At 40.3% G+C, this 24645-nt stretch overlaps 2 protein-coding genes across 2 annotated transcripts in view; one reads left to right on the top strand and one right to left on the bottom strand.

The window, feature by feature from the left end:
• Positions 1–98: 98 nt before the first annotated feature.
• On the bottom strand, positions 99–17770 carry LOC140364408 (uncharacterized). The gene is made up of 5 exons (XM_072450525.1): positions 17647–17770; positions 9246–9328; positions 9029–9170; positions 6755–6800; positions 99–5844 (listed from the first exon to the last, which is right to left on the bottom strand). The coding sequence occupies exons 1-5, from the start codon at positions 17760–17762 to the stop codon at positions 1240–1242; spliced, it is 4992 nt and encodes a 1663-aa protein (XP_072306626.1). The 5' UTR covers positions 17763–17770; the 3' UTR covers positions 99–1239.
• Positions 17771–19747: 1977 nt separating this feature from the next.
• Positions 19748–24645, top strand: part of LOC140364409 (receptor activity-modifying protein 3-like) — a 45490-nt gene continuing 40592 nt past the window's right edge. Inside the window, exon 1 of the mRNA XM_072450526.1 lies at positions 19748–19951. Within this exon, the coding sequence (XP_072306627.1) occupies positions 19900–19951 (52 nt within the window). The 5' untranslated portion in view covers positions 19748–19899. The remainder of the gene's footprint in view (positions 19952–24645) is intronic.

A 24645-nucleotide genomic window follows, 5' to 3' on the forward strand; every position in this document is an offset into this window, starting at 1 on the left:
TAAAATGATAATGTTTGGCTGTGTAACTGTTCTTTCTAATGCAGTACACTATACACGTCTGATTTATGAAATACTTAAAAATGTGAAGAACAAAAATAAAGATTTTGACAAAACATTTATTTATAAAACAGATATATTAAGATTCTCACTGTGCAAATAGTCAGCAAAAAATTAGGAACTGTACAAAGCAATTGATAAATTCTCAAAACATATTTTAAGTCTATTATACATAAGCTAAAGTAAACTATATTAATATCATCCCTTACTCAAAATCAACATTCTGCCTTTTTAAAGGGTGATTGTCAAAGAAGCTTATACATTTTGAAAACATTCAATTTTCAAACACAAAAGTACATTCAAACTGTTAACTTTGCAAGTTGCCTCAGTAGGAAATACACAGAAATATATATTAAGTGTAATTTCTTAAACTCAACTTTACAGTAGTTCATTAGATCATTAAAACCTAAATATCTTCTCTTTCACAACAACCATGCACGGAGACAATATTGGCTAAGCTTAAATCAACTTTATACATCCCATCATACAAAACCAACCAGCAGTACTGTGCAAAAGGGCTTTACATACATTTAAATAAGTGTGCTTTTATATGTTTATAGGTCCAAACGCTAAACTATGAGTTAATGTTCAGACAAAGTGTCGAGAGTGTTTTTTGTGATGTTATTGAGATATAAACCAATACAAACTTTACAACAAGGAGAGAATGTTTGCTTAAAATGTGCAGTATGTAACTTTTGTAATCAAGGGTCTGGTGATGTTATCGCTTTGTAAGTTACAGGTCAGATCTGTGGAGAGGTGAGCCAGCATACAGTAAGAATGCATGGTTTTCAAGGTATTTTTTAGCACAAGAAACATCTGTAATTGAATAGACGTAAGATAGATAGATTTATATACCATATTGTGGAATACCTAAGGGAATGGGTTGGGACCCCCAAAATGTTACACAGTGCACCTTTAAGTGTGTTGTTAATCATTGTTAAAAAAAAAAAAAGAAAAAGGGAAAACTCTATTACTTTATCCATATATTTCTTCCTTTACAAAAACCTTGTGCACAGTACATGGGCCTATTTAAAGCCTAGGACAGCAGTGACCCACTCTTTCCACAAAATCAACATCATCTTTAACATTCTGTACAAAATAATTTGATGCATTGCTCAAAAAATCCCTCTCCTCTCATCCAAAATGTACATTCAGGATCACAGACTTTCAAATAAAACAATTTTACAACTCTGTTTCCTTTTCTTCATCTTCACCTGCTTCGAAATAGTATTCATCTTCTGTGGTTGTGTCTGAGCTGCTGTCAGAGGACTCCTCGAATGTGCTGAGGCTGGACATGTACCCCCGGGAGGGCAGGTGTCCTCTGGGGGACAGGTTGTCTTGAGGTGGCTCCGAGTGTCCGGCTGAAGACGGGGGAGAGAGGCACAGAGGTTTGGATATGCGTCTCATTATGGGGGACAGAGGAGGAGTCGAGGGAGGCGTCGGCGGACCCTCTATATCCAATGGAAAATCAACAGTGTCTGTGCTTTGACCCCATGTTGGATTTGAAGACGAATTAGACTGTCTCCAGCTGCTCAAACTCTGGGTGAAAGACCTTGGAAGCGACCTTGATCTAATTTTACCATCATTTGGGCAACGTCCGGTTTGTGAGTTAGTCTCGCAGCTGGATTGTCCACTCCAGTTGTCCGAATCGCCGGCTGTATGTCCGCACGAAAAAGTACTAGGTTTGGTCAAATCGCCAACGCTCATGAACCGGGAACCCGTTGATATGCGTCCCGGGCCAGAGGGGCGACTAGACAACACCGAACTAACAGAGAAGGACCTCCCCGGCTCGATGCCGTACTTCAAATCCGCATAGGAGCTGGACATGCGCTCCTTGTTGGTCACAGGCCCCGTGCTTGGCGGTCCCGTGGATGCTCTGCTCCTTCTCGAAGCCACTAGACTTATCTCGCCGAGTTCACAAGGCGAGGATGAGGAGTCTTTTTGGCGAGGAGGTTTGGGGCTGTAGAAAACGCTATCATCGAGCATGTCTGTCGATGAAAATGAAGATAATGGGGACAGAGATGGCCTCGGACTAGAACTGGACTTTCTAAACCCAATTGGTGAATTTGGGCTGTATCCAGAATTGGTATCTTTAGGAGACAAAAATGGGTTTTGTTTGAAATCAAAGGCCTCGTCGTCTTGACTTGGGCTGTGTATTTTCAAATAGGGGGAACCTCGATTTTCAGGCAGACCTTCAGTGTCTGTCATCAATTCATCTGTCCATGGTGGAAACTCCTCTGGGATCTTGTTTTTCTCAATTGGTGCTTGGACAAGAGTGTATCTATTATTCGCCCATCTATGCCTGTCCTCGATCCCTTTGTGGTTATTATTCAGCTCCGATGTCATCGCTTCCTCCTCTAGTGTTTTGTTACTCTCGATAGTATTGCGATCGCTCACTCCACTTGAAGATGGCACCAGGGATGCCTTCCTCCATTTTTTAGGAAATGACTCCTCATCGTTGTTGGGTTTTCTTGAGCTAAAAGTCTGTTTGATTTTGCTGATCATTTGATCCACCTTGCTTGTTTTCTCTGAGTCAGACCGGGTTAAACTAGCACTGGGTGTACTTGAACTCTTCTTCAATGCAAAGCGGCTTCTTTTTGGGCTTTGTTCGCTGCCGTACTCAATTGAATAAAACTTGCTCTTGCCAACCTCCTTTATTTTCCTTTTGGCGCCGTCATCATCAATGTTCTGGCTCTCTATAGAACTACTTGAGCTCAGATTTGACATACTATCCTGCTCTTTCAATACCTCCTTTATCTGCACTTGCTGACTTAACTGCGTCTCCTTGGCAATGGGCATGTTTGCAGTGCATTTTGGCAATGCAGTCCTGGGCCCATCCTGTCTCCCCTTTATGCTGTACACCAAAGTTTCTGTAACACATGAAGATATGCGAAGAGTTTTGTCACCGGGAAGAGATTGCGAGCTAATTTGCACTCTGTTATCCACAAGTTGAATTTGTCCATTAGCAAGGAGTTCCCCTACTGATTTAATAGGATTATTATTGACTTGATCCAGGCTTAAATCATTTACCTTCAAACTATCTTGTATGTCTATTGGTACAGGTCGTAGAGAGAGTGAGCCACTCGCCAACAAAGCGTTCTTAACCACTGAAGAAGTTGAAGTTGGGGTAGTACCGGGGCTATTGGATTGGGAGTGGCGTTGAAAAACAGGCGAACGCGGTGGCTTGGTCTTGGTTTCAGGTTGGGATGTCCTACTTGACACAAGGGTGGAGTAGGGAGGAGAACTATAGCGGTTCTTGTAACCATTTGAAAAATCAGGGGGCAGTGACAGAGGAGCAGAGCTGCGATATTGAGTAGCTGATTCTGCCGACAGTGTCCGCTCTTGCCTTGGCATGTTCAAACCGTGGTTTTTATAGTCAAAGGTTTCAGTAGACTGTTGTTTGTACATTTCTCTTGGTTTCAGCTCGACAGAGTCAGATGATAAAGACCTGTACTTTGTTCCTGCTCCTACTTGAATACTTGAAGATTTAGATGTCGGCGCAAACGTGTGCGGTTGGTTTCCAGATCGCAACACATCAAAAATAGATGGTGCTTTGACATTTCTTGGCGTTAATGGATTTAGCGTTTCTTGTTTCTCTTCTGTGTTCGAATCCACTGTATCCTTAAATGTTACTCGCTTTGAAAGCTTTTTCTCTCCCTTTGAAGTTTTCTTTTCGGTATATGAGTCCACGCTATTGCTGTAGACCCTATTAGCAATCAGGCTAGGTGTTTGTGGGGAGCTCGGGCTGTTATAATTAGGAGTAGGGGGAGGAGTTAGCAAAGAGGAGACAGTAACAGGAGGGCTGTGCGGACTAAGATATGAAGGACTAGAAGCAGGTGTGCTAACAGTATGGGTCGGACTGTAGTTTGTTTTTGAGTACAGACTAATAGTAGGACTTAAATTAGTTTTGGCTTGGTATGGTTTTGGAACATAGCTGCGCTCAAAGCCAAGAGGAGTATTACATTTAGGGGACAGTGTCTCTTCTTTAGCGGAGGACGTCGCGGCAGAAACATTTGAGGAATTTAAAGTGGACTGAAAAGATGTTGCGTTATTGTTTTGGAACATATCTAAGCTGGATTTGTAGTTAGCATTAGTTACTGCATTCGTAATATCGTTTAAGTGGGATTGCTTGGAAAACTTGTCTGTATTTTGAGGCATGGGAGAAGTCGTTTTCGATGTACCGTACATGTTTTGGTATTTGCTGTTATTATCCGTGGGAGTGTAGCTGCTTTTGGGGCTTAGCATAGTAGGAGTGAACTCAGTCCTTTTTGCTGTAAACAAACCGCTGCTTGCATCATAGTTGGTTGGATTTGCCTGACTCGTAGCCGTGTGTGTTGCTGCAAGGCTAAATTTAGAGTTGGACAAAGCGCCAGGCAAACTCATGGGTTTTGGTGGATCCCTGTTTAAACATGAGTCAACCTGGGCTTTGAATTGGGATGATGGATGATGGTTGGGTGAATTTTGCGTGCCAGATGATCCTCCCTGTAGCATCAGATTACCACCTAACTCCGCCATGTTTTTGTTGCCTCTATAGTTAGGGATTTGCCCATTGATTCCTTTATTGTCTGACTGGATGCTTTTGCTATTAAAAGGTGCGGTGACATGCGCATTCGTTTTGTTATTTACATTGGAAGTGATTTGCGAGCTGCCTGCCTGGTTGTCTTGGTGCATCCAGGTGACAGAGGAGAGCAGAGGCCTTCTTGGCGTTGTGTGGGATTTTAACAAGGCCGTGTGGTCATAAGGGGTGCGTTTAGGCAAAGTCAACGGCATTTTGGTGATCTTAATACTGTCTGGGGGCTCTCTGCTAAAGGATCTTGGCGGGGGTAAAACGTCTTGGCTTGCACCCGCTTGAGAATGGGCCGATTCTGCTGTGTGCTGACTTGGCACTGTTGAATAGTTGTACGACGTTGATAATCTGTCCCTGTGTGTAGGCGACGGGGAGAGAGGAGCGTTGCCGTTGTTTGAAATGGAAGTTGGAGAAAGCTGATTTTTGTATTGAAAGCTTTGGCTGAGATGCGTGGAGAACTGTCGATTGCCGTTTTCATTTTCTGGACTCTGTGTTTGATTTTCAGTGGGACTCATAGGACTGTTGACCCTCCGCAGGGACAAAAGCATGCTGCTCGTCGTGGGTTTGGAGCTTAGAGGAGAGTGCCCCCTTTGCGGCGACCTTTGTGGTTCATTTGAGTTTATGGACATGGGGGAGACAGGGGAGAGGGGAGAGAGAGGCGAGAGAGGCGATGGAATCGGCCTATCCGTCTGCTTATCGTCCAACCTCATGTCCAAAGAGGCAGATTGATGCACCATTCTGTCATTGTCCAAAGTTGTAGGCCCGCTCCGCGTTGACCAGCCCACAGTGCTGCTCCGTACAAATGGCGCATGATGCCGGCTTTGTAGTCCACTTGACAGCATCTTTTCAACACCAGAGGAGTAATCCATCCTGCTTTGCGAGTTCCCCTGTAAGTCAGATGTCCCGGTGCCCTCCCGTTTGCTCCTCCGCAGTCGCCCGCTCCACTGAGGGGCCATGACCGTCACCACTGTGGAGGATAACATCGCTGAGTGTCCCGAAAGTTCCTTTGCTCTGGTCTTATCCACGTTTAAATCCAAAGAATTCGGCCTTTTCGCTGGTATTCCACTTTGAGGTGTGTTTTCTTTACGTAGTCCACAGCCATTGGAGAAGCTCTGGATGGCACTGCTGCTGGTCTCGATGCTGGTGCAGTTCTGTGCTTCTGTGACTTTTCTCAAATGAAAAGGTATCTTGTATGCAGCATGCAACGTTAGATCATGTACCTGCAGCAAAAACAAATGGTACAATGAGCAAAGTTTATATGCATTTTTAGATACATATACAAAAGCAGATGTACTTCTTTTTATGCATTATAGGATTTTGCTAAATGTAAAAAGCTTCTCGATTAAATACAGCAAATATTTCCCCCTACATTTGGTAAATCCTCCAGTTAAAAGATGCTAAAGATCCCTTTTATGATCCCAGAGTAGTTGAGACAAAGACAATAAATAAAATAAATATTAAGTCTATTTCATTTGCTTTCGCCAATTTGTTTAGGCCTGGTTTGCACTTGACTGTCCTAGTTTTGTTAAGATTAGGGATTTCAATAATATTTGGTTAATCGATAATCGTGATCGTAAGCATTGTTTAATTTCTGTTTAATCTATACATCGAATGACTAAAAATGTGTGTAGAGAACTTTTTTTCTGGCAAGTTTGTGACAATATAATTACTTTTTCTTTCTGAAAGTTTGATTTCATAAAGCTTGCAAAGAAGGGTGAGTCATTAGTCTCATAGTTCATAGTCACAGGGACATTACATATTTGTCATATGAATACTGTGGCTTATGGATGTATGGAATGCTTTCACCTATACAGTTAAAAAGTGAGGCATTTAATCCCTCAAACCGAAGATAAATGCAAAGTACTCAGTTCTGCATGATTAGAGTGTGTGTGCTTTGACGTGTTACTGAAGCCTTGGTTCCCATGGTGTGGCTATTTAAGCCTCGACAAACTGGTTATTTGAAAGGCATGAAAGATTTCCAAAACACACATTGCACACGCCCTGTCCTCTAGCAGCTGAAATAATAATCAATCAATCAATTACGTTTGCCAGCCATTTGTGATGCGATGTTTTGGAACACCATCTCCAACAAACAAATACATTGTTTTTTACAATTTGACCGTTACTTACTCGATAAGAGATCGCCTCGTCACAAACTCGAGATGGTCCATGAAAACTAGAAAGAGGAAGGATAGAGGAGTTAAAATGACAAATAATGAATTTAAGTCTATTGCTATGAGCTAACAAAGTGAAACAGATGTGCAAAAACTGGATAGCAAACGTACGTCTTGATCAATAACACTGGTTGAATTGCTGTTTGCTAATTGTTAAATTGAATGGGCAATAATAAATAACTGTAGTATTTTGAAGTGAAACCTATGAAAATATCTAGTTTTCACTTGGGAGGGAACTCCATTGTCATTGCCACACCTTGTTTTGTACCGTAATGTTTTTCTCCTTGACATTTGAGGCGTTAGATTTGCCGCAGATATGCAGAGCGACTGGACTTTCAGCATTTCTCCGTCTTTCCCCTTTTCTTCAGCAAACCGTTTTCTCAGCTGCAACTGTCACACCTCGGAGGAAACTACGCAGCCATTTCCAAGGTGCACTCAAGTCTCGAACGCTCATAAAAGGAAATGATTAGACACGTGATTAGACAATAGGTGTGTCCCGTTTTGTTTTCTGCCGGCATCGCCTTTACTTCGGGCATGCACAAGCGTATACGCCCAACCTAAAGTAATTGCGATGTAAAAACTACCGTATCTGATGGTGAAGTTTGTTTAAAAAAGGCCTTGATACAGCCGCTGCCAGGTGCACAGCGTTTATCACAAAGGCGGTTATTGCTCAAAAATGCTTGCAGATGCGTGATTCATTGTTTGTCTTTGGTGAGGTGAACTTTAAGGAAGGATGTGGAGGATTTGTATCGAAAGTAGAACAAAAAGATGTACAAAAAAAAAGTAAACGTGAACTTTGCCAAGAGATATACCGGTAATTATAACAATTGATCCCTATTTCAAATTATTTTGATAATTGTGCTCCAAAATATTTCCATTATTCAATCTATAACGTGTTTAAATGTTTAAAGTCAACCTCAATTTTTGTTCTTATCTGGTAATCTTGTTTGTTTTGCCACTTTAAATTATTTTCCAACCGCTAATCACTTGATAATCATTAATATCTGAAAATAGCTACAGTCTAAAGTCTATAAACTTTCATAAAGTTAATTATGCTCAATCATTTGTCATTAAATTCAGTATTATGATAAATAGAATGGTCAATATAACTAGATATTATCATTATTGTGTCTAAAGATGAGCTCATTTCTTGTGATTCATATCAAAACCATTATTACCAAGTAATTTATTTATACCACACTATCTTTGCATAATTATGTTTGTCTACTCATCACCACAGCACAAAGAAGTTCATGAATGACATAATAACTGTGAAAAACTTGCTTTAATAACACCATAACTACATTTGAAAGGTATATGTAAACTGAGAAAATACATTGACTACTATTATAGTCACATCAGGTCAACTTTACTCTAGATTTCCACTTTTATCTCTAATATTTCCAGACGTTGTGTCAAAGAGTCAAGTGTGCAGACAAAGTGGTGCAGTTACTCTTTAACTAAGCCGTTACATATAATAGTGTCTGACCTGTGAGCTGTGACTGTAGCTGCCAGGTGTCACCAAATAACAGGGCTTAGATACACATCATGACACTGGCACGCATCGCAACAAGTGTGTGGACAAAATGAAACGTTCCCATTCACAAATCATAATTGTGAGTCGTTTGGATGCCTCTAAGATTAATCCGAATCAAACAGAACATGCAGTTTTAGTTGTCACAATCAGCAAACAGCACAGTTTTCTCTGTCAATGCTTCAAACAAAATGTGTGCACTGTAATATGAATCTTGAATCTGTTTCACTAAAACCTCAAATCCGAACGCAGAAATATTGCAATCAAATACTGTTTCAAAGTCTTCAGCTCAACTTGCTAAACCCCCCCAAAAATCCTAAAACACAGAATGTTTTTGAACCTTTGTGAAGAATTTAGAGTGTGATAAATTCAAAGTTATGTCATTTTAAAGGGCATATGCTGCTTAACAATTCATGAGATGTTGTGAAAATACTGTAGGGGAACGTGTCAGGGCAAAATATATGTCATGCTACTGAAGGTGATATGACATAATGTTTGTATGTAGCAACATTTAACTTTCACTACAATTGTTTGAGAGAAAAAATAAATAAAAAGAATTGTCTTATTGTAGATTCGCAGAAATAGTCGTCAGTCTTCCACAGTGAGTGAGTAACGGCTCTAATTACGAACTCTCATGAAATTAAGTATGTGTTTTTTGCATTTAAAGACCATGCTGTTGGTTTTCAAATCTCTTACCAGTCTGTAGGAGTGTCTCTGTTGTAAACGTTTGGCTCTGTTTTGCGCAGACCTGGTTTTGAGCCGAGATTCAAAGAGAAATGTGACGTGAATGTGGGTTTTTCTGTCCGGTCCGCGTCATCCTCGGCTTTCTTTGTCAATGCTGAAAGAAAATACCAAGCACAGTTACATATGGTCATTGCTGGTGCTCAATATAAAGGCTTTAACATTCATTTACCTGTGAAAGTTTGTGGATGGCAGGGTTCAGATTCACTGACTGGCAGGTGCTCCAAGCCGTTGACAGGTGTCGCCTCCTGTTCTCTGAAAAAACAGAAAATGCATCTATTTTTGTCAATACTTAAAAACGTTTTCTGGAAACGTGCTGCAAATGAAAGCTAGAGAAATCAATCAAAGTCAAAAACAATGATCTAACTTTGACTTTTATGTAAATATCAATAGTTTAACCATAAAAAATGATGATCACGAAAGAAGAGAAGAGAGAGAGAAGAGTTTATGATCGTGTTATTGTCGCACATCGTCAGTATTTTCCGGTTAGTCTAATGTTAAACTGAGATTTTAAGATGCTATATATCAGATTTATGGTGTACAAGTTAGTACAAGATACATGTACTTTGTTTATTAATCTCTGTGGTTTTAAATATTCTGCGAAAGCTCCTTCAAAATGTTCAGGAAAGGTCATATTTTGTCCTGTTTATGTGATTATTTCAGTATCGATACTTCAACTGAGTATCTAGTTTTGATGCTAGTTTTAGTATCAATTAGTATCAGATTTTTGACAACCGTTCATTCAGAAGTATTCAAACACTATGGCGTGATAAATGTAGTGATACAGCAACTTATTGGGTTGTTACGTGGCTCTTTTGTTAACCGTTTGTTATATTGTTGTGTATGTCATGGTCGCGTGGCACTTCTTGACAGTCACGTACAGTTTTTGACATGCGGTTGCTTGATTATATAGTTACCAACTGTGTATTTGACACTGAACGGCTACAAAAAGTAGGACCAAACCAGTGGCAGTTTCTTTCTCACACGTCTGTAGTGTAATTGCAGAAAAGATTATAGGATTAACCCCAATGCTACGTGGAGTAACAGTATGCAAACTTGAGGCCTTTTCTCTCCGTATCCTGTCCACACATTACTGGGTCGATAAGCTGTGGTTATGTAACAGCCCAGCTCTTGCTCTGAATCCACACACTTTCTTTTACAACCAGCGCGGCTCGCACACCCACTCGCACACTCAAACATGCAGCTCCACGTTCACCAGGCGCCGAGCTCTGCCAAACCAACGTGTGAGGATAGAGAGGAGGACGGAGAGCTGGCAGGAACAGAACGTGACCGAACATGTCAGCGTAACCATTTTGGACTTGGCATATTGTCAGTGCGGAGCAGCGGGCGAGCGTGATCAAAAGCTCGAGAATGCAATAATAAAACAAGACGTTTGCCCTGAGTCAAGGCGGGACACCCTGCTCTACGACCTGAGCGGGATTGTGCAGGTCAAAGCCTCTCGCGTTAACTTTATCGTTCACTACGTTTGAGCTTATTGATATACTGTATTAATGAGTTTGACAGTTTGACTTAAGGAGTTCACTGTTGTGTGGAGGAGGAGGTGGCAATTATATCGTTATATCAAAGTTAATCGTTTAAGATAAGTAAAAAATGTTACAAAAAGAGAGAAAGTATTATGTGGTAAACTTTAAATAAGGGTAAATTATGATATTTCTGCGATTCATTTTTATAAACATTTCACATTTGTCTAATACTTAAACCTCAACTAATATGTTTAAAGACATTTCTGTTGACTATTGTTATGAGAATACTTCAAATAAATATCAAGATATTCCTTTGTCTCAATATCGCCCACTCCTAGGTGTCAGTAATCAAAATAAATAATCAGAACACTAATATTTTGTATTGAAACGTCCCTAAATATGTCTATATTCCCTTTACTAGGGCTAAAATATTGTGATACTGCAAATAATTCCTTTTTGCAATAATAGTCAACTAATTTAGTAACTGAGTAATCATGTTCTTAACTAGAAAGACTCCAAAACATGCCATGTGCTGAGAGAAGAGGTTTTATTACTCAGACGAGGCAGAAATTACATTAAAATCCCACAGGAAAACTAAGTGTTTTAAGTATAGTCTAACACTTTGAGTACATCTGGGTCAAATTATGAATGGGCCGATTAGGTAAAAATCTTGGACCTTTCTCGATTCCAATCAAATGAAAGAATAATCACTAGAATAATCAATGATAAAAATAATTGTGAGTTGGTTGCAGCCTAATATTGCACAGAATTAAAACGAAATACAGTCTTGGATGAGAGAAACAGCACGTACAGCTCTGGATGACAGTGAAGCGAAGTCTGCAGACTCCTCCACCTTTTGCCCCGAGGCCCGAGTCCTCGGCCTCATTAGAGTTTGCTCTTTTGGGGCTTTTACCGCAGCATGACACGACAAGACGGGAGAGATCCGAAATATGAGGCTGCTCCCGGTGCCAACTGCGGCACGCCTCCCATGCGGACGGCCCTGTGTGTGTTTTCATCCCAACCTCTGCCCCGGGACATCCATGAAACGTTAGAACATGGCGCTGATATCTGGGCTTGTAAGGCTCTCAGAAAGTGTAAACTAAACACGACCTGGACCGTGTTAAGCTTGTAAATGATCTGCGAGAAAAGATGAAGCCGTTTCAATCACATCCTCACAAACGAAAACCGCAAGGACGCCATTTCTGACATAGTTTCGCTGTCTGCAATAACGTAATGACTTTATGTTAGCCAGCGATTCATAAAGGAAGTGGCAAAGCAAACACAACAACACATTCTGCAGTGTCTTGGTATGTGTGTGATATAATGTTCAAAGTGCAGACGTGGCTGGGAAATGAATGAGTTTCCAGAGAGTAAATGTTTTAGTGTTGGTTATCGTGTGTGTAATCTTAGGTGCACTTATGATTTTCAAATTAAAGCATGAACAGGAACAAGTGCAATCATCATTATGTCACAAAATGATGCTTGACACAGATTTTAACATAATATATATTCAACCCTTTTGTTATCGTGAGAAACATTGAATTATCTCTTTCTCGTTTAGACTATTGTGCTATACTTGTATATGCTATTTAGGATGTCAAGATTATTCGGTTAATTGTGAACTGTGATTATTCAGGTCACAGTATAAACATAAGAATGAAAAACTAATAATCGTGACTATCTTAGAAGCTAAATTAAGTCGTTTCAATTGAATTAACACCTAAATGTGCTTTTTATGTGCCTGTTTGTGGCACAGTAACTTTACTTTTGCATTCAGAAAGTTTGGTTTCGTAAAGCTGGTCACATATTATTGGAAATGTCATGCATTAGAATGAAAGAAAATCAAGGATTTTGCATTTGTTTTGTTGTGTGCCATTAATCATGAATAATCTTTGAATTGTGATGTTTTTCGCACAATAATTGTAACACTAAATTCTGTATCGTCACGTCCTTAACACTATTATAGACTAAATAAAACATTTAAAGGATCTGTGCTTGAACTGGCTGCATTATTATTAAACTGTAAAACTGCAAACGTTAAGTTATTTATCTGTTTATTACACCTAGAGATCATTATATGACAAGGAAATAAACTAAATCATAAATACAGAGGATACAATATAAACCTTCATTTTTTTTATTACCATGTGAATCTTTTAATTGATCCAAATAAAAAGGATGCTTCTTAACATTTTATGGTTCACTCAAGAGTTTAACAGAAGTCTCTGAAGTACAGACTTTTGATTTACAGCCAGAAGTTACGTAGGAAGCTGTACAATTAAACAAAACCAGCACCAGAACAAGCTTGAAGGCATAACACGTCAGATTAGCACAACAACAATTCCAGGTTATTAAAGAAAAACTGCCAAATGAGCCTCTAATTAGGATTCACTGTGTCTAAACTTAATGTAATGACTGTTTGACTGTCACTGTCATTTTGACTCATTATCTGAGCCACGATTTCCATTTAAAAGTGTTAAAAGCCTCATTCTGCTTCTTCCTGTGTGGATAATTGTTCATTTGCAGATGGCCCTGAACTTTCCTCATCCACCTGGTCGTTACTTTTGAGGAAAATAGCTCAAACTCGTCTAATGAGATCTTGTTTTCTCACATAAAGCTTGTACTCTTCTTAGAATTCACACCTCCTCAGTGCTGTCTGTACAAACTGCCCACTACTGCACTTCACTATTGTTTTGCTATTTTGGGTTTTGTGACTATTTATTTTTTGTCTCACAGTTGAACTTTGGTGTTAAAATGAATTTGAATTAAGTTAAGAAATTAAAAGCTATAATATCACGGTCTAAATTCACACTTTTGCTCCCATTTTAGTCCAAATATAGACTTGTTTTTGTCATGATCTCGTCCTGGATGCGTCCTGGTCCATTCCAGGTTCAGTTCTGGGTGTAGCCCTCTTACACTCCCAGTTTTGACCCAGTGGTGTGTGTTCAAGCCTGAACACAATCTTACTGAACTGTGCAGACCTCCGCCAAGGCACGACATTTCAATGATAAACAAACCATAACCATGATGTTGCTTCAGTGCAATGGTAAAACAAAGAGTTTTTTTTTTTTTAACCCAAACAAGCCTTTGATTGACCCTAAACAATAGTCTTTTCCCTCAAAGATGATATTGTCTGTATTTGAATTTGAATTATGTTGCTACTTCACTAAACCAGCTCTTTATCACAAAGGCTACAATACAATATTAGAACAACACATTTCATTTTGTCATATTGAGCGATTTTCAATTCAATTTGATTTGGTCTTTTCAAAAACAAAAGCTTTTAGTAACAACCTCATGCACGTAAACTATACAGGCTTTTAATCTGAGCCATTCAACACAAATCATATGCAAATTTCTTCCTCCGAAGTCAGAACTCTGCTCAAAACCGCATGATTTTACTGACGATTATGGACTAATAGGAGTTTAATTTGTCAATGTTGTCATTATAATCTGCACAACTACAGCCGGCCTGTTACAAAAACACACTCTGAACTGCAGTATATTGTGACAGAAAATATCACAATAAATGATAATACTGAAATGACTTTATGCCACTGACACAAGAACTCTAAAGCAGGAAAATTGTAGTAAATCTTCTTCTAAATATAAATCATCGTTAAAAAAAAGCACTTAGATGTATCTCATAACGAATCCTTCATTTATTGAAGCTGATATTGTAATTACCGTGTCAGGCCTCATCACAAACATCCACCGACATCCAATATCTGCACATATCATATAATAATCCCAGTCTAACAATCCGAATGTACCAACATTAGATCATCTCTGACCACGAAAACACTTGCTGTAGCCACGGAAACCACATTGTTCCTACTTCCTTCCTCCCTTTTAATGGAATCCCTTTAAACCTCTGCTTGTTGATTGCACTTTTATATCTCGTTATTTCAGCCGCCACTATCAGCGTGCATCCAAAGAGGAGGACAGTGTTTTTGTTTTGATGCCTTCGCGGCTCTCTATGACTAATTGTTACGCCCGTCTCTCCTTTTGGCAGCTCCGGCACGTCTTTCTAAAACTATGTTGCCCCTGCGTTCAGGTCAACTCCGCTGTGGGTGTGTGTGGCTGCGATCTATCTGCCAACGAAATACTTACATAACTTACATCGACGGCTGAGCTCATTCTGGGTGCGGACCGAAGGCACCGAGAGTGTAACGCGTGGGCCGTTCCAACACCTGTAAGTCATTTGCAGCCATAATAACCGGCTTAAGAGACGAGCGCGGGGCCAAATCGAATGTCTGTCCAACAAAAGAGAGACAAAAGGAAGAAGCGCAGAGCTAGGCTTGTTTCTGCGCCGCCACACCTCTAATCTGTCACTTTTAAGAGATTATGTCGAGCTAGTACTTCAAAACAGTAACGATAACAAGTCTCGAGCCGGCAACACAAAGCGTGTCATGGTAATGCACGGATCAACAGAACTTTAATTAAACCGCAGTGTCTTCTTTTAACTGGCATCTGCCTTGTATCAGATGTATTTGGGGACAGGTTTTAAGCCAGATGCCCATTATACTGCTGGTATTTTGTTGTGTATCCTTGCTTAGAGCCAGTTAGAGGTGAGCCATATTCGGATGATATTCTTGTAATTAATCGGGAGAACGTACCTGTAAATGTCTTTGGGTTGAAGTATCAAATAAAACTGATAAAACTGAAACTAACTGACAGACTGGGGGGGAAAATGACTGATATATCACATTTTACTTATTTTGTAGACAATTATATTCAATATATTCCAGGTTGAACATATCTCTAAATCATCTACGCAATATATATCACCCACCTCTAGAACTAGCATAATGAGTGGACTATGTAAAGGTCCATTATGTAACTTTTCTGGTGTATGGTCCTATTTGTCTGCATGGAAATTAATCAAAGATGAATTAAATAAATTCAAGACGGATAAGTTTAATGCCATGTAGAATAGGGTATTATAATATTTACATAGTTGTTTAGTTTCTATTGTTCATTGAGACTGTTTGAATACATTATCGACCAGAATATGTGTGAATAAAGCTGTATTAATGAGGAAAAGACTGTTTAAATACATTATCGGCCAGAATATGTGTGAATAAAGCTGTATTAATGAGGAAAAGACTGTTTAAATACATTATCGACCAGAATATGTGTGAATAAAGCTGTATTAATGAGGAAAAGACTGTTTAAATACATTATCGACCAGAATATGTGTGAATAAAGCTGTATTAATGAGGAAAAGACTGTTTAAATACATTATCGACCAGAATATGTGTGATTCATGTGCAATCTATGTGCTGTCGTGACACATATTCATGTGCAATTACTGTCGGGATCACATGCAATGGTATTTATGTATTTATTTGTCCATGGGAGTTTTTATTTATTTATAGGAGATCTTCTACTGAAAGTGTTTTTCAGACTTCCTATAAGTGATCTGTTCTTCTGTATCTACCTCTGTATCTACCTGCGTTGCACCAATGAAATTTCCCCATGTGGGACAATAAAGGAATATCTTATCTTATCTTATAAAGCTGTATTAATGAGGAAAAGACTGTTTAAATACACTATCGACCAGAATATGTGTGAATAGAGGAAAAGACTGTTTAAATACATTATCGACCAGAATATGTGTGAATAAAGCTGTATTAATGAGGAAAATCTTAAATTGTTTATTTTTTTTAGATTTTAATTTCATAATGACGCTGTTTGTTGTATAAAAAAAAGGTCTTTTCGTGTGTGTTTTAGAGGCTGTTTAGTCCAGATAACAATTACATAAACAAATACAGAAAACTCCAGGCGAACCAATAACATCTCCATGGAGACAAGCAGTTGGCAAGCCTCAGAAAAGTTATGTAGTGCACTTTTAATACGAGCAGTATAGTCATAGTTAGACTACAATGTCCAGTTTTGCGCCGCTAAATAAAAGTTGCAAAGATTTATCTCTAAAAAAAGGTCCAACAGCCATCATAAGTTTGCAAATATAAAAGGGCATCTGGTTTAAAATGAGCAAAATACATATTCAAACCACTGTGTTGAGGGTAAATCGTTTGCAGCAGGAGAACAGAGGGATTGCACACAGTTTGGCAGTAACCTGGCAGCAACATTTGAATTTAAGAGGTAATAATTGATGTTTACGTGTTGGATCTGCACAGACAGAGTGCAGATCCCGCTCTCGATCACAGTTGTAAACACTGCAGTTCGTGGTTACAGAGGAGAGGATTGACAAATGATGTGTTAATGTCATCAGCAGTGGAAGAAATGCAGGCGTGCACGGACAGAAGGCAGCTTTATGTGTCTTTGAAGGCACATTTTACAGGACAATGCGCATGTACGAGCTCGTCTCATGGCGCTCACGCTGAAACACAGTGTAAGCTTTTAATGTGCAGCTTTACAATGATATAATAACGATGTAATGGGTTTGGATTTGCATAGACAGATGGATGTCTATTAACAGCTATTTACTGTCTTATAGAAGGCTTGCTAAAGAGTAAACCTGCTCCAGCATGCCACAATAGTCATTTCCATTATCTCAACAGAGAACAAATCTTATAAATTCCAGTTCAAAAAGCCTGTGTGATGGTAAAAATATGAAGAATAATAATCAAAAAACAGCAACTAATTTGGTTGTATTTTCTGTGAAAGACAGGGTATCATATTCTTGTAGTATGAATAAAGTATATTAAAATGTTTTACAGAACATTTACTAAGACTACAACACAATCGAAAGCTCCTTTAATGCGCATCAGCCGCAAGCACCTCACGCTCTTTGCGCCTAAAGCCAAACGTTAAAGTGCTGCATGTCCCGCCGCCTCTGCGTCCCACATCGTACTAAAGTGGCAGCTCTTGTCGAGCACAAATGGACAAATATTCAGGTTTGTGTGAGTTTTGAACGGAAACAAATGGTCAGAAGTTTGATCCACAGACAAACTGCGAACGCACTTTTGTGTTCGGGAATATTCTGCGTAAAATGAGCAGCGCGTCAAGTCTGCCCAACATTAGAGAAAACAAGCAACACGTTTATAGGCAAATGAGATTATAAACTAGGTAAAGAAGTGTCTAAATACGACGCAAAGACGCGCAGAGAGAGAACGGACTTACCTCGTAGTTTGAGTCGGCGTCAGTGCGGAGCTCCGCCGCGTCTCTGTCTCTCCTCCTCCAGCCCAGCGCCGCGGCTCTGATACGTCACTTGTTGACATCCTTTTTAACCGGTTCATTCCGCACTGACACCGGCATCCGAACAATGTGTGAAATGTTTCATCCAAGTCCCAGGCGCAGAGCGGCCCGGGGATGCACCGTCACTGCGGAGGGTAAAGTTCACCTCTGCGCCTGGCCGCGGTCCAGCGCCGCGGAGAGCGCAAACACTGCGCCTCCGGGCCACGTCCACGCTCAGGTCAAAGGGCAAACACTGTGCCTGAGGTGCATACGGCCATACGGGCCCCTGACCGCCACTCATACGGCCATACGGGCCCCTGACCGCCACTCATACGGCCATACGGGCCCCTGACCGCCACTCATACGGCCATACGGGCCCCTGACCGCCACTCATACGGCCATACGGGCCCCTGACCGCCACTCATACGGCCATACGGGCCCCTGACCGCCACTCAGCGGCTCATGGGAAAAGTTGTTGTACATTCATTAAACAGTCACAGTAGGTTAATGTTTACTTTGGTTTATTTTCAAGACAATTATCAAACAGTGAACACAATGACACAAGATACTTAAAACTAAAATTAATGTATTTCAGGGCATCAGGTTTTTGTCAGTGGAACCTTTATAAGTCTTGATACATGAGCCAGAACAATCCTTATCACGTTGGCTCCTCACATAAAGTTGCTTGCAGCTTATGTGAAGTTGTTTTGTATTTCTTTTTTACACAGTGTTGTACTATTCAATAGAATAGTACAACACTGAATAGTCCATTGCTGATATGTGATAATAAAATGGACAGTTTCCACCCAACAATCTTTAATGAGAAGCCTGAAGGCCAAAAGATAATTGAACATTGGATTTGTACTTGCGGTTTTAATAATGCATGTGTATTATAAGGAAGATATGCTACTTCTATTTGTGTCACAGAATCTGAAATGTACATGAATTATGACAAAAAATATTAAAGCCATAAACATTATAATAATAAAGCCGTATCAACCACAACTAATTCCACTGAGATTAAATAAAGCATTATAAATCCAGCCTTATTTCTCCCTTTAAGCTTGTGATATGACATTGTAACATTCCTGCACACTCAAACTCAAGGAAATAAATCACTAATGTGCTGAACAGAAAATAAGTCAATACTGTTCTTCCGTCTGTGGTTACTTTTTCTTTCTATTGTTTGAATTCCAGGTGAGGTGATTAATAAAAGAGGAATGCCCATAATGCTTTAAACATTTCAGAACGCTACACTTCTCTGCAAACCTGGAAGATTATGCATGGCAAGGACTAATTCCCAAAAAATCAACCTCATGACACTTGAATATTTCCCCTGTAAAATGCGAATCGCAGTTCAGTTTGATTTATTTTTGGATAGAATTCTGAGTTATGGGCAACACAATTTGTAACATGAATAAAAAGTGTGTGTACTATGCCATTTTATCTTCTTTTTGCTCAACTATCTCTCAAATACACGCTCATCTTGGCTGTAATGCAAAATCCAACCACTAGAGAGAGATGTCGCTCAACTAAAACACTCACGGTCCAGCGCAAGAGAAACGTTCAATTCAATCAGAGAGTGCATTTAACTGCACACTTTGCAACACACACACAACTTTGAAGAGAAACTGGTGTATTTTATAAAGGTAAATACTGGAAAAACAAAAACGGCCTCTTCACACAGCAAAGCATGCAATTATGGAACTCATTTTGCGATGACGCGCCAAGAAAAAGTAACTCATTCCGTGACACCGCATTCCTCTGTCCATATGGATGCACTGTGACATGGTGTAGGTCGGATTATCCCGCTCTGGACCCTCCCCCGCCTCCAGCTCCCCCTCCTCCCTCTGTAAAGATGCGGGACAGTGGCAGTGGTCCTGACTCCTGACGCACACGAGGAGACGCGCTCATCACGAGAGCACGCACCGCACGCACGCACTGGGAATCCCACTCTCTTTCTCTCTCTGTATTTCATTCTCTTTTCTGTTTATTCCTTTCTGGATTTTACATTTTTGTGAACATTTCATGGCTTATTTCTTTCCCCATCAGATGCGCTCTAACTGTTCTGGAAGCATGACGGAACCCGCGCCGTTCATTTGTGGATAACACTGATGATGGTTCGCCTCAAACGCACGCTGAGTTGCAGCTGAGGCTTTTTTTTTCACTCAAAACTTGGGACTGGACCTCTCCTCAGTGATGGATACGCATGAGATCGTGCTGCTCAAACTTTTCGTGGTCGGGATTTTGGGTGAGTTTTGCGCGTAATTGTTCCGTTTTGGCACACGCTCGTTCCTCGGGATTATACTGTATGTGGCAGTGCAGTACTTATACACGCTGTTCAGAGCAGGTGCCATTGTGGGGTCAATGTGGAGCAGCATCATTTACTAAACAGTTCCCTTGGCATGCATCAATTAAATAAGAAACAGCAGAATTATTATAATGTTTCCATATTTATCGTCTCATTTTCACATGACACTTTTAGTTACTGAGCACATTCAATAAGGATATTTTCTCAATGTTTCCAACCACATAAAAACGCAGAATGCAAAGTGACGAAATAATAATCTGTTTGGATCATTGTATCCAACAACATTCAAGTTTTATGATCATATTTGGCGATTTGTGATTCCGTCCTCAGATTCTCTTGTTTATTGAATATTTTATATGGAACCTGCAACATGACACACTGCAATGCCTGAGGTGACAGTGAGGACGAACAGTCCAGCGCAGAGTCTTTATGAGAGTCTGAGAGCCAGAAAAATCTTAAAATGATACAAAATTAGAAACCAAATGATTAACTAGACCAGGGGTGTCCAAACCTTTTTCACTGAGGGCCGCATTTTGAAACTTATACGGAGCAGAGGGCCACAAACAAGCCGACAATGTCAAATTTGTGAGTGTATCATTCGAAATTTTGCATTTGACATAGTTTCGATGCACCTCCACTCCTGTTATAATACTTGGAACATTCATATCAGGTTGTTATAACATCAAAATGCTTGAATTTTTCCCATTTTACTGTAAAAAGTACTACTTTTGTTGTTTGGACCAACTTAGCAGGAAGCCTGAGGGCCAACAATAATTGGTCTAAGGGCCGCATTTGGCCCCCGGGCCGTAGTTTGGACATGCCTGAACTAGCCTGTATATAATGTACAGTAAGCTTTAAGGCAAATTATTATACATTTTTTGGTCAGTTTGCTCTCTCTACATCAGCTCTCGCCTGAAACTGCTACATTGTCTACCTAAAGATGTTTTATTGTTTCATTTTATCCACTTGCACCCATAGATTTTTGGACATTGTTACTTAAGGGTGTTTTCTCAAAATGCATTTTTCTCCTCTAAAGACATAAAGATCAGCACCAACACACACCAAACTTTACAGTCTTGTTCTTAACATGATGTTGATGAATCATGTGCAGAAGAATTGGTTCATATCTAATTCAAAGCCTGATTTATTAAAGTTTTAACTCCAAAAAATTAGGCAAAATTTGAATGTTTACACCAATTTTCAGTAAGATCAAAAATCCCCTCTGTAATTAAAAAAATAATAAAAAATGAAACAAAATGAAACAATACATTTAAACCTGACCACCATTTTTTTTTGTTAATCAGTAAATTATCAAATCAAATCAAATCAATTTATTTTTGTAAGGCCCAAAATCACAACAACAGTTGCCTCTGAGGGCCACAGGGAGAAATGAATCAACAATGTCTGTGGTGGCGATGAAGTCAGACAATGTCTGTGGTGGCGAGGGAGTCAGACAATGTCTGTGGTGGCGAGGGACGATGTCCCAGGGTCCTCTGTCCTTAGACTCTCCTTCTCGGCCAGGAAAAACTACAAAAAAACCTCTTTGGGAAAAAAGCGTAGAAACCTGGAGGAGTTCCAGTGAAGGAGAGATCCGACTCTCACAGACGGACAGACGGACACGAGGAGACTGGAGCTGGACCCACTCTTCAGGCAGAAGAGGGACCGTCGGAGGCGAGCTGGACCCACTCTTCAGGCAGAAGAGGGACCGTCTAGAGGCGAGCTGGACCCACTCTTCAGGCAGAAGAGGGACCGTCTGAGTCGAGCTGGACCCACTCTTCAGGCAGAAGAGGGACCGTCGGAGGCGAGCTGGACCCACTCTTCAGGCCGAAGAGGGACCGTCGGAGTCGAGCTGGACCCACTCTTCAGGCAGAAGAGGGACCGTCGGAGGCGAGCTGGACCCACTCTTCAGGCAGAAGAGGGACCGTCTGAGTCGAGCTGGACCCACTCTTCAGGCAGATGAGGGACCGTCTGAGTCGAGCTGGACCCACTCTTCAGGCAGATGAGGGACCTTCGGAGGCGAGCTGGACCCACTCTTCAGGCAGAAGAGGGACCGTCTGAGTCGAGCTGGACCCACTCTTCAGGCAGATGAGGGACCGTCGGAGGCGAGCTGGACCCACTCTTCAGGCAGAAGAGGGACCGTCGGAGGCGAGCTGGACCCACTCTTCAGGCAGATGAGGGACCGTCGGAGGCGAGCTGGACCCACTCTTCAGGCAGATGAGGGACCGTCGGTCATGCAATTATGTAATTAAGTACGTTTTTGCCAATTTTACACAAACCAACGCCAAATTTTGTCTTACATTTTTTATAGTAAACTACAAAAAAGTTTCAAATCGATTGTTCCATTGGTAAAACGTTTCCCCAATTCACCTGCAGTTTCCCGTCTCAAATCTCATCACGGCGCCAGCATTTCAACACTTTTACCACACTTCGTTAAACTCATAAACCCATTGAACTGTCAGTTTTGCAGTCTTCAAACTCTCCTCGTGTCAGTCAAACTACCGTCGTTTCCTCGTGCACATTTCCTCTTCCTCAACCAGCACTTCTTCCACGAGTCTCCCCTGCAGCCGTGCTCATGGCCCAGTGGACATACCTGACCTATATCCCTGACCACACTGTGCCTCGTTAACCCGCTGAACAGGGACCAACTCATGGATGAAATCATATTACATGTGATTTGTGGGAGTGCGAGGTGGTGAATCCGTTCGCACCAGATCACAAAGGAGCTGTCAACACCCCGTTTCGGTGTTTGGCTGATGCATTGTTGACCTTTATTAATTATGATGTTGTGACTGTTCAACGCTGCGGGGATTTGACTTATGCTGCGTCAAGCTCGTTTTCCATCCTTAAATCGGCAATTTCAGTTCAAAAAATCATAAACTTTGCACTTTTTGGTCCTTATATGAAGTAAACAAAGACTGATTTAGCTGTTTTCTGACATTTTATTTTATAGGTTTGATTTTTCTTGCAACTTTTCTAATCTTTCTTTCCAATTTATGTTTCCAGAATTTGCCTTGATTTTAGTTCCTTTCTTTATGCTGTTTTTGGTGTTTGTTCTTTGAAGTGTATCTGAAATAACTTGGTCACTAAAGGTCAGTAAATGCACCAGAGGTCCAATTGATTGTTTTTTTGCTGTTGGGTTCCTGAAGACGCTCTGATTCTGCTCTGAAACCACGCCTTGTTTGAATGAAAACCTTTGGTAGGACACTTCAATTTTTCCTTTCGTTTCGTGATATTAAAATCATTATATTGATTGTTTTTATTGCGACTTGAGAGTTTTTTTCTTAACCACCTCAAAGCAAAGCACTTGGATCTACTTGAAACTCAGCTGGTCATTTGGCATTTGACACTCGCTTTGTAAAGATAAATCTGGACCAATATCTAGTGATTTTTTTTGTACAATTCTTATTCTTTCTAGGTTTTCTGGCCCTTTGTGGGTTTGTTTTCAGGGAGCTTGGCAACGTGATCGAGAGTGGCATGAGTAACCGCCTTAAGATGGCCCTTTTGGACTCATGCCATGAAACAGTTCTTTGTGCACCGGGCAGAAAATGACATTATACTCTTTTAGAGGCAAACTTATGCTAAAATATGCAGAAATGAACACAATCCAAGGAGGCTACATAATCCCAGATGCAAAGACTTCACACTTATTGTAATTTGGTCAGTCATTGAGTCCGTTTTAGTTCCGATGTGGACTTGGGTTGGTCCAGTTCTAGTCACTGTTTAGTTCTGGTCCAGTTCAGCTTTTAGTCTCGGGTTTAGTCCCAATTTTGATGGTAGTGAATCTGCAAAGTTTGAACAATATATTGACATTAGATAATATCGTGGAAGTTGTGTAGACGATATGCAATGTTTCAATATCGAGTAAATTGTTTATAGTAAAAAGGTGCTATTTTGTGATTATATGTGATTCATTTTACACACATTTCACATTTTTCTGATGATTAAACCTTCACTAATATGTTTAAAGACAGACACATTTCTGTTGGATTGACATAACTTCGCTATTGATATGATTTTTTTTTATCAATATCGCTCACCTTTAGGGTGAACTTGCCCTCACAGAACAATTCTAAGGAGTGTTAACACTTTCGGTTCTGTTTGAGCCCAGTTTATGTCTGGTGTGGACTTGGTTTGGTCCAACACCAGTCGTTGTTTAGTCCTGGTTTAGTCCAGGACAGGTTTGGTTCCAGGTTTAGTCTCAGTTTAGCGTGGCTGCACCCGTCATGCTTTCGAATTGGTAGCCTTGGGAAATAAAAAGCTAAATTGAATTAAAAGTAATAACTTGGACTTTGTAATTAATTGCGTTTTAATCAAATCAATATCCCATTCTTTCAAACAGTCAAAGTATGCCTGCATGGGGTACTTTAATTAAAGTGCAGCCTATAGATAATCATCCGTCAGGAAAAGCTTGTGGTTTGGAGCAGAGTTCAGACTTTGGAGAAATAAACTGGAATATATTTTGTATTAAATGGCACATATTAAAAGTCTGTTTTGTTTTAGTTTAGTTGGTTTTGTTCAATTCAGTCTTAATTTGTCAGGGACCAGCCACAAACTCCTACAAATCCTACAAAAAGCGACAGATTTAGCTACTGCTACTTTCCATCTGCAGTAGTTAAACGGCACATGTGTTAAGG

This window comes from Eucyclogobius newberryi, unplaced genomic scaffold (genome assembly GCF_026437365.1).
Source record: "Eucyclogobius newberryi isolate DKJ021-1_F unplaced genomic scaffold, fEucNew1.0.hap1 SCAF_18, whole genome shotgun sequence".
In the NCBI taxonomy this organism is placed as follows: domain Eukaryota; kingdom Metazoa; phylum Chordata; class Actinopteri; order Gobiiformes; family Gobiidae; genus Eucyclogobius; species Eucyclogobius newberryi.

Coding starts and splice junctions, on each gene's coding strand:
- LOC140364408 (XM_072450525.1), bottom strand. CDS start 17,762: ATGAACCGGTTAAAAAGGATGTCAACAAGTGACGTATCAGAGCCGCGG. Junction 9,171..9,245: donor CCATCCACAAACTTTCACAG/GTAAATGAATGT, acceptor ATTTTCTTTCAG/CATTGACAAAGAAAGCCGAG. Junction 5,845..6,754: donor ACGAGGCGATCTCTTATCGA/GTAAGTAACGGT, acceptor TTTTTGCTGCAG/GTACATGATCTAACGTTGCA.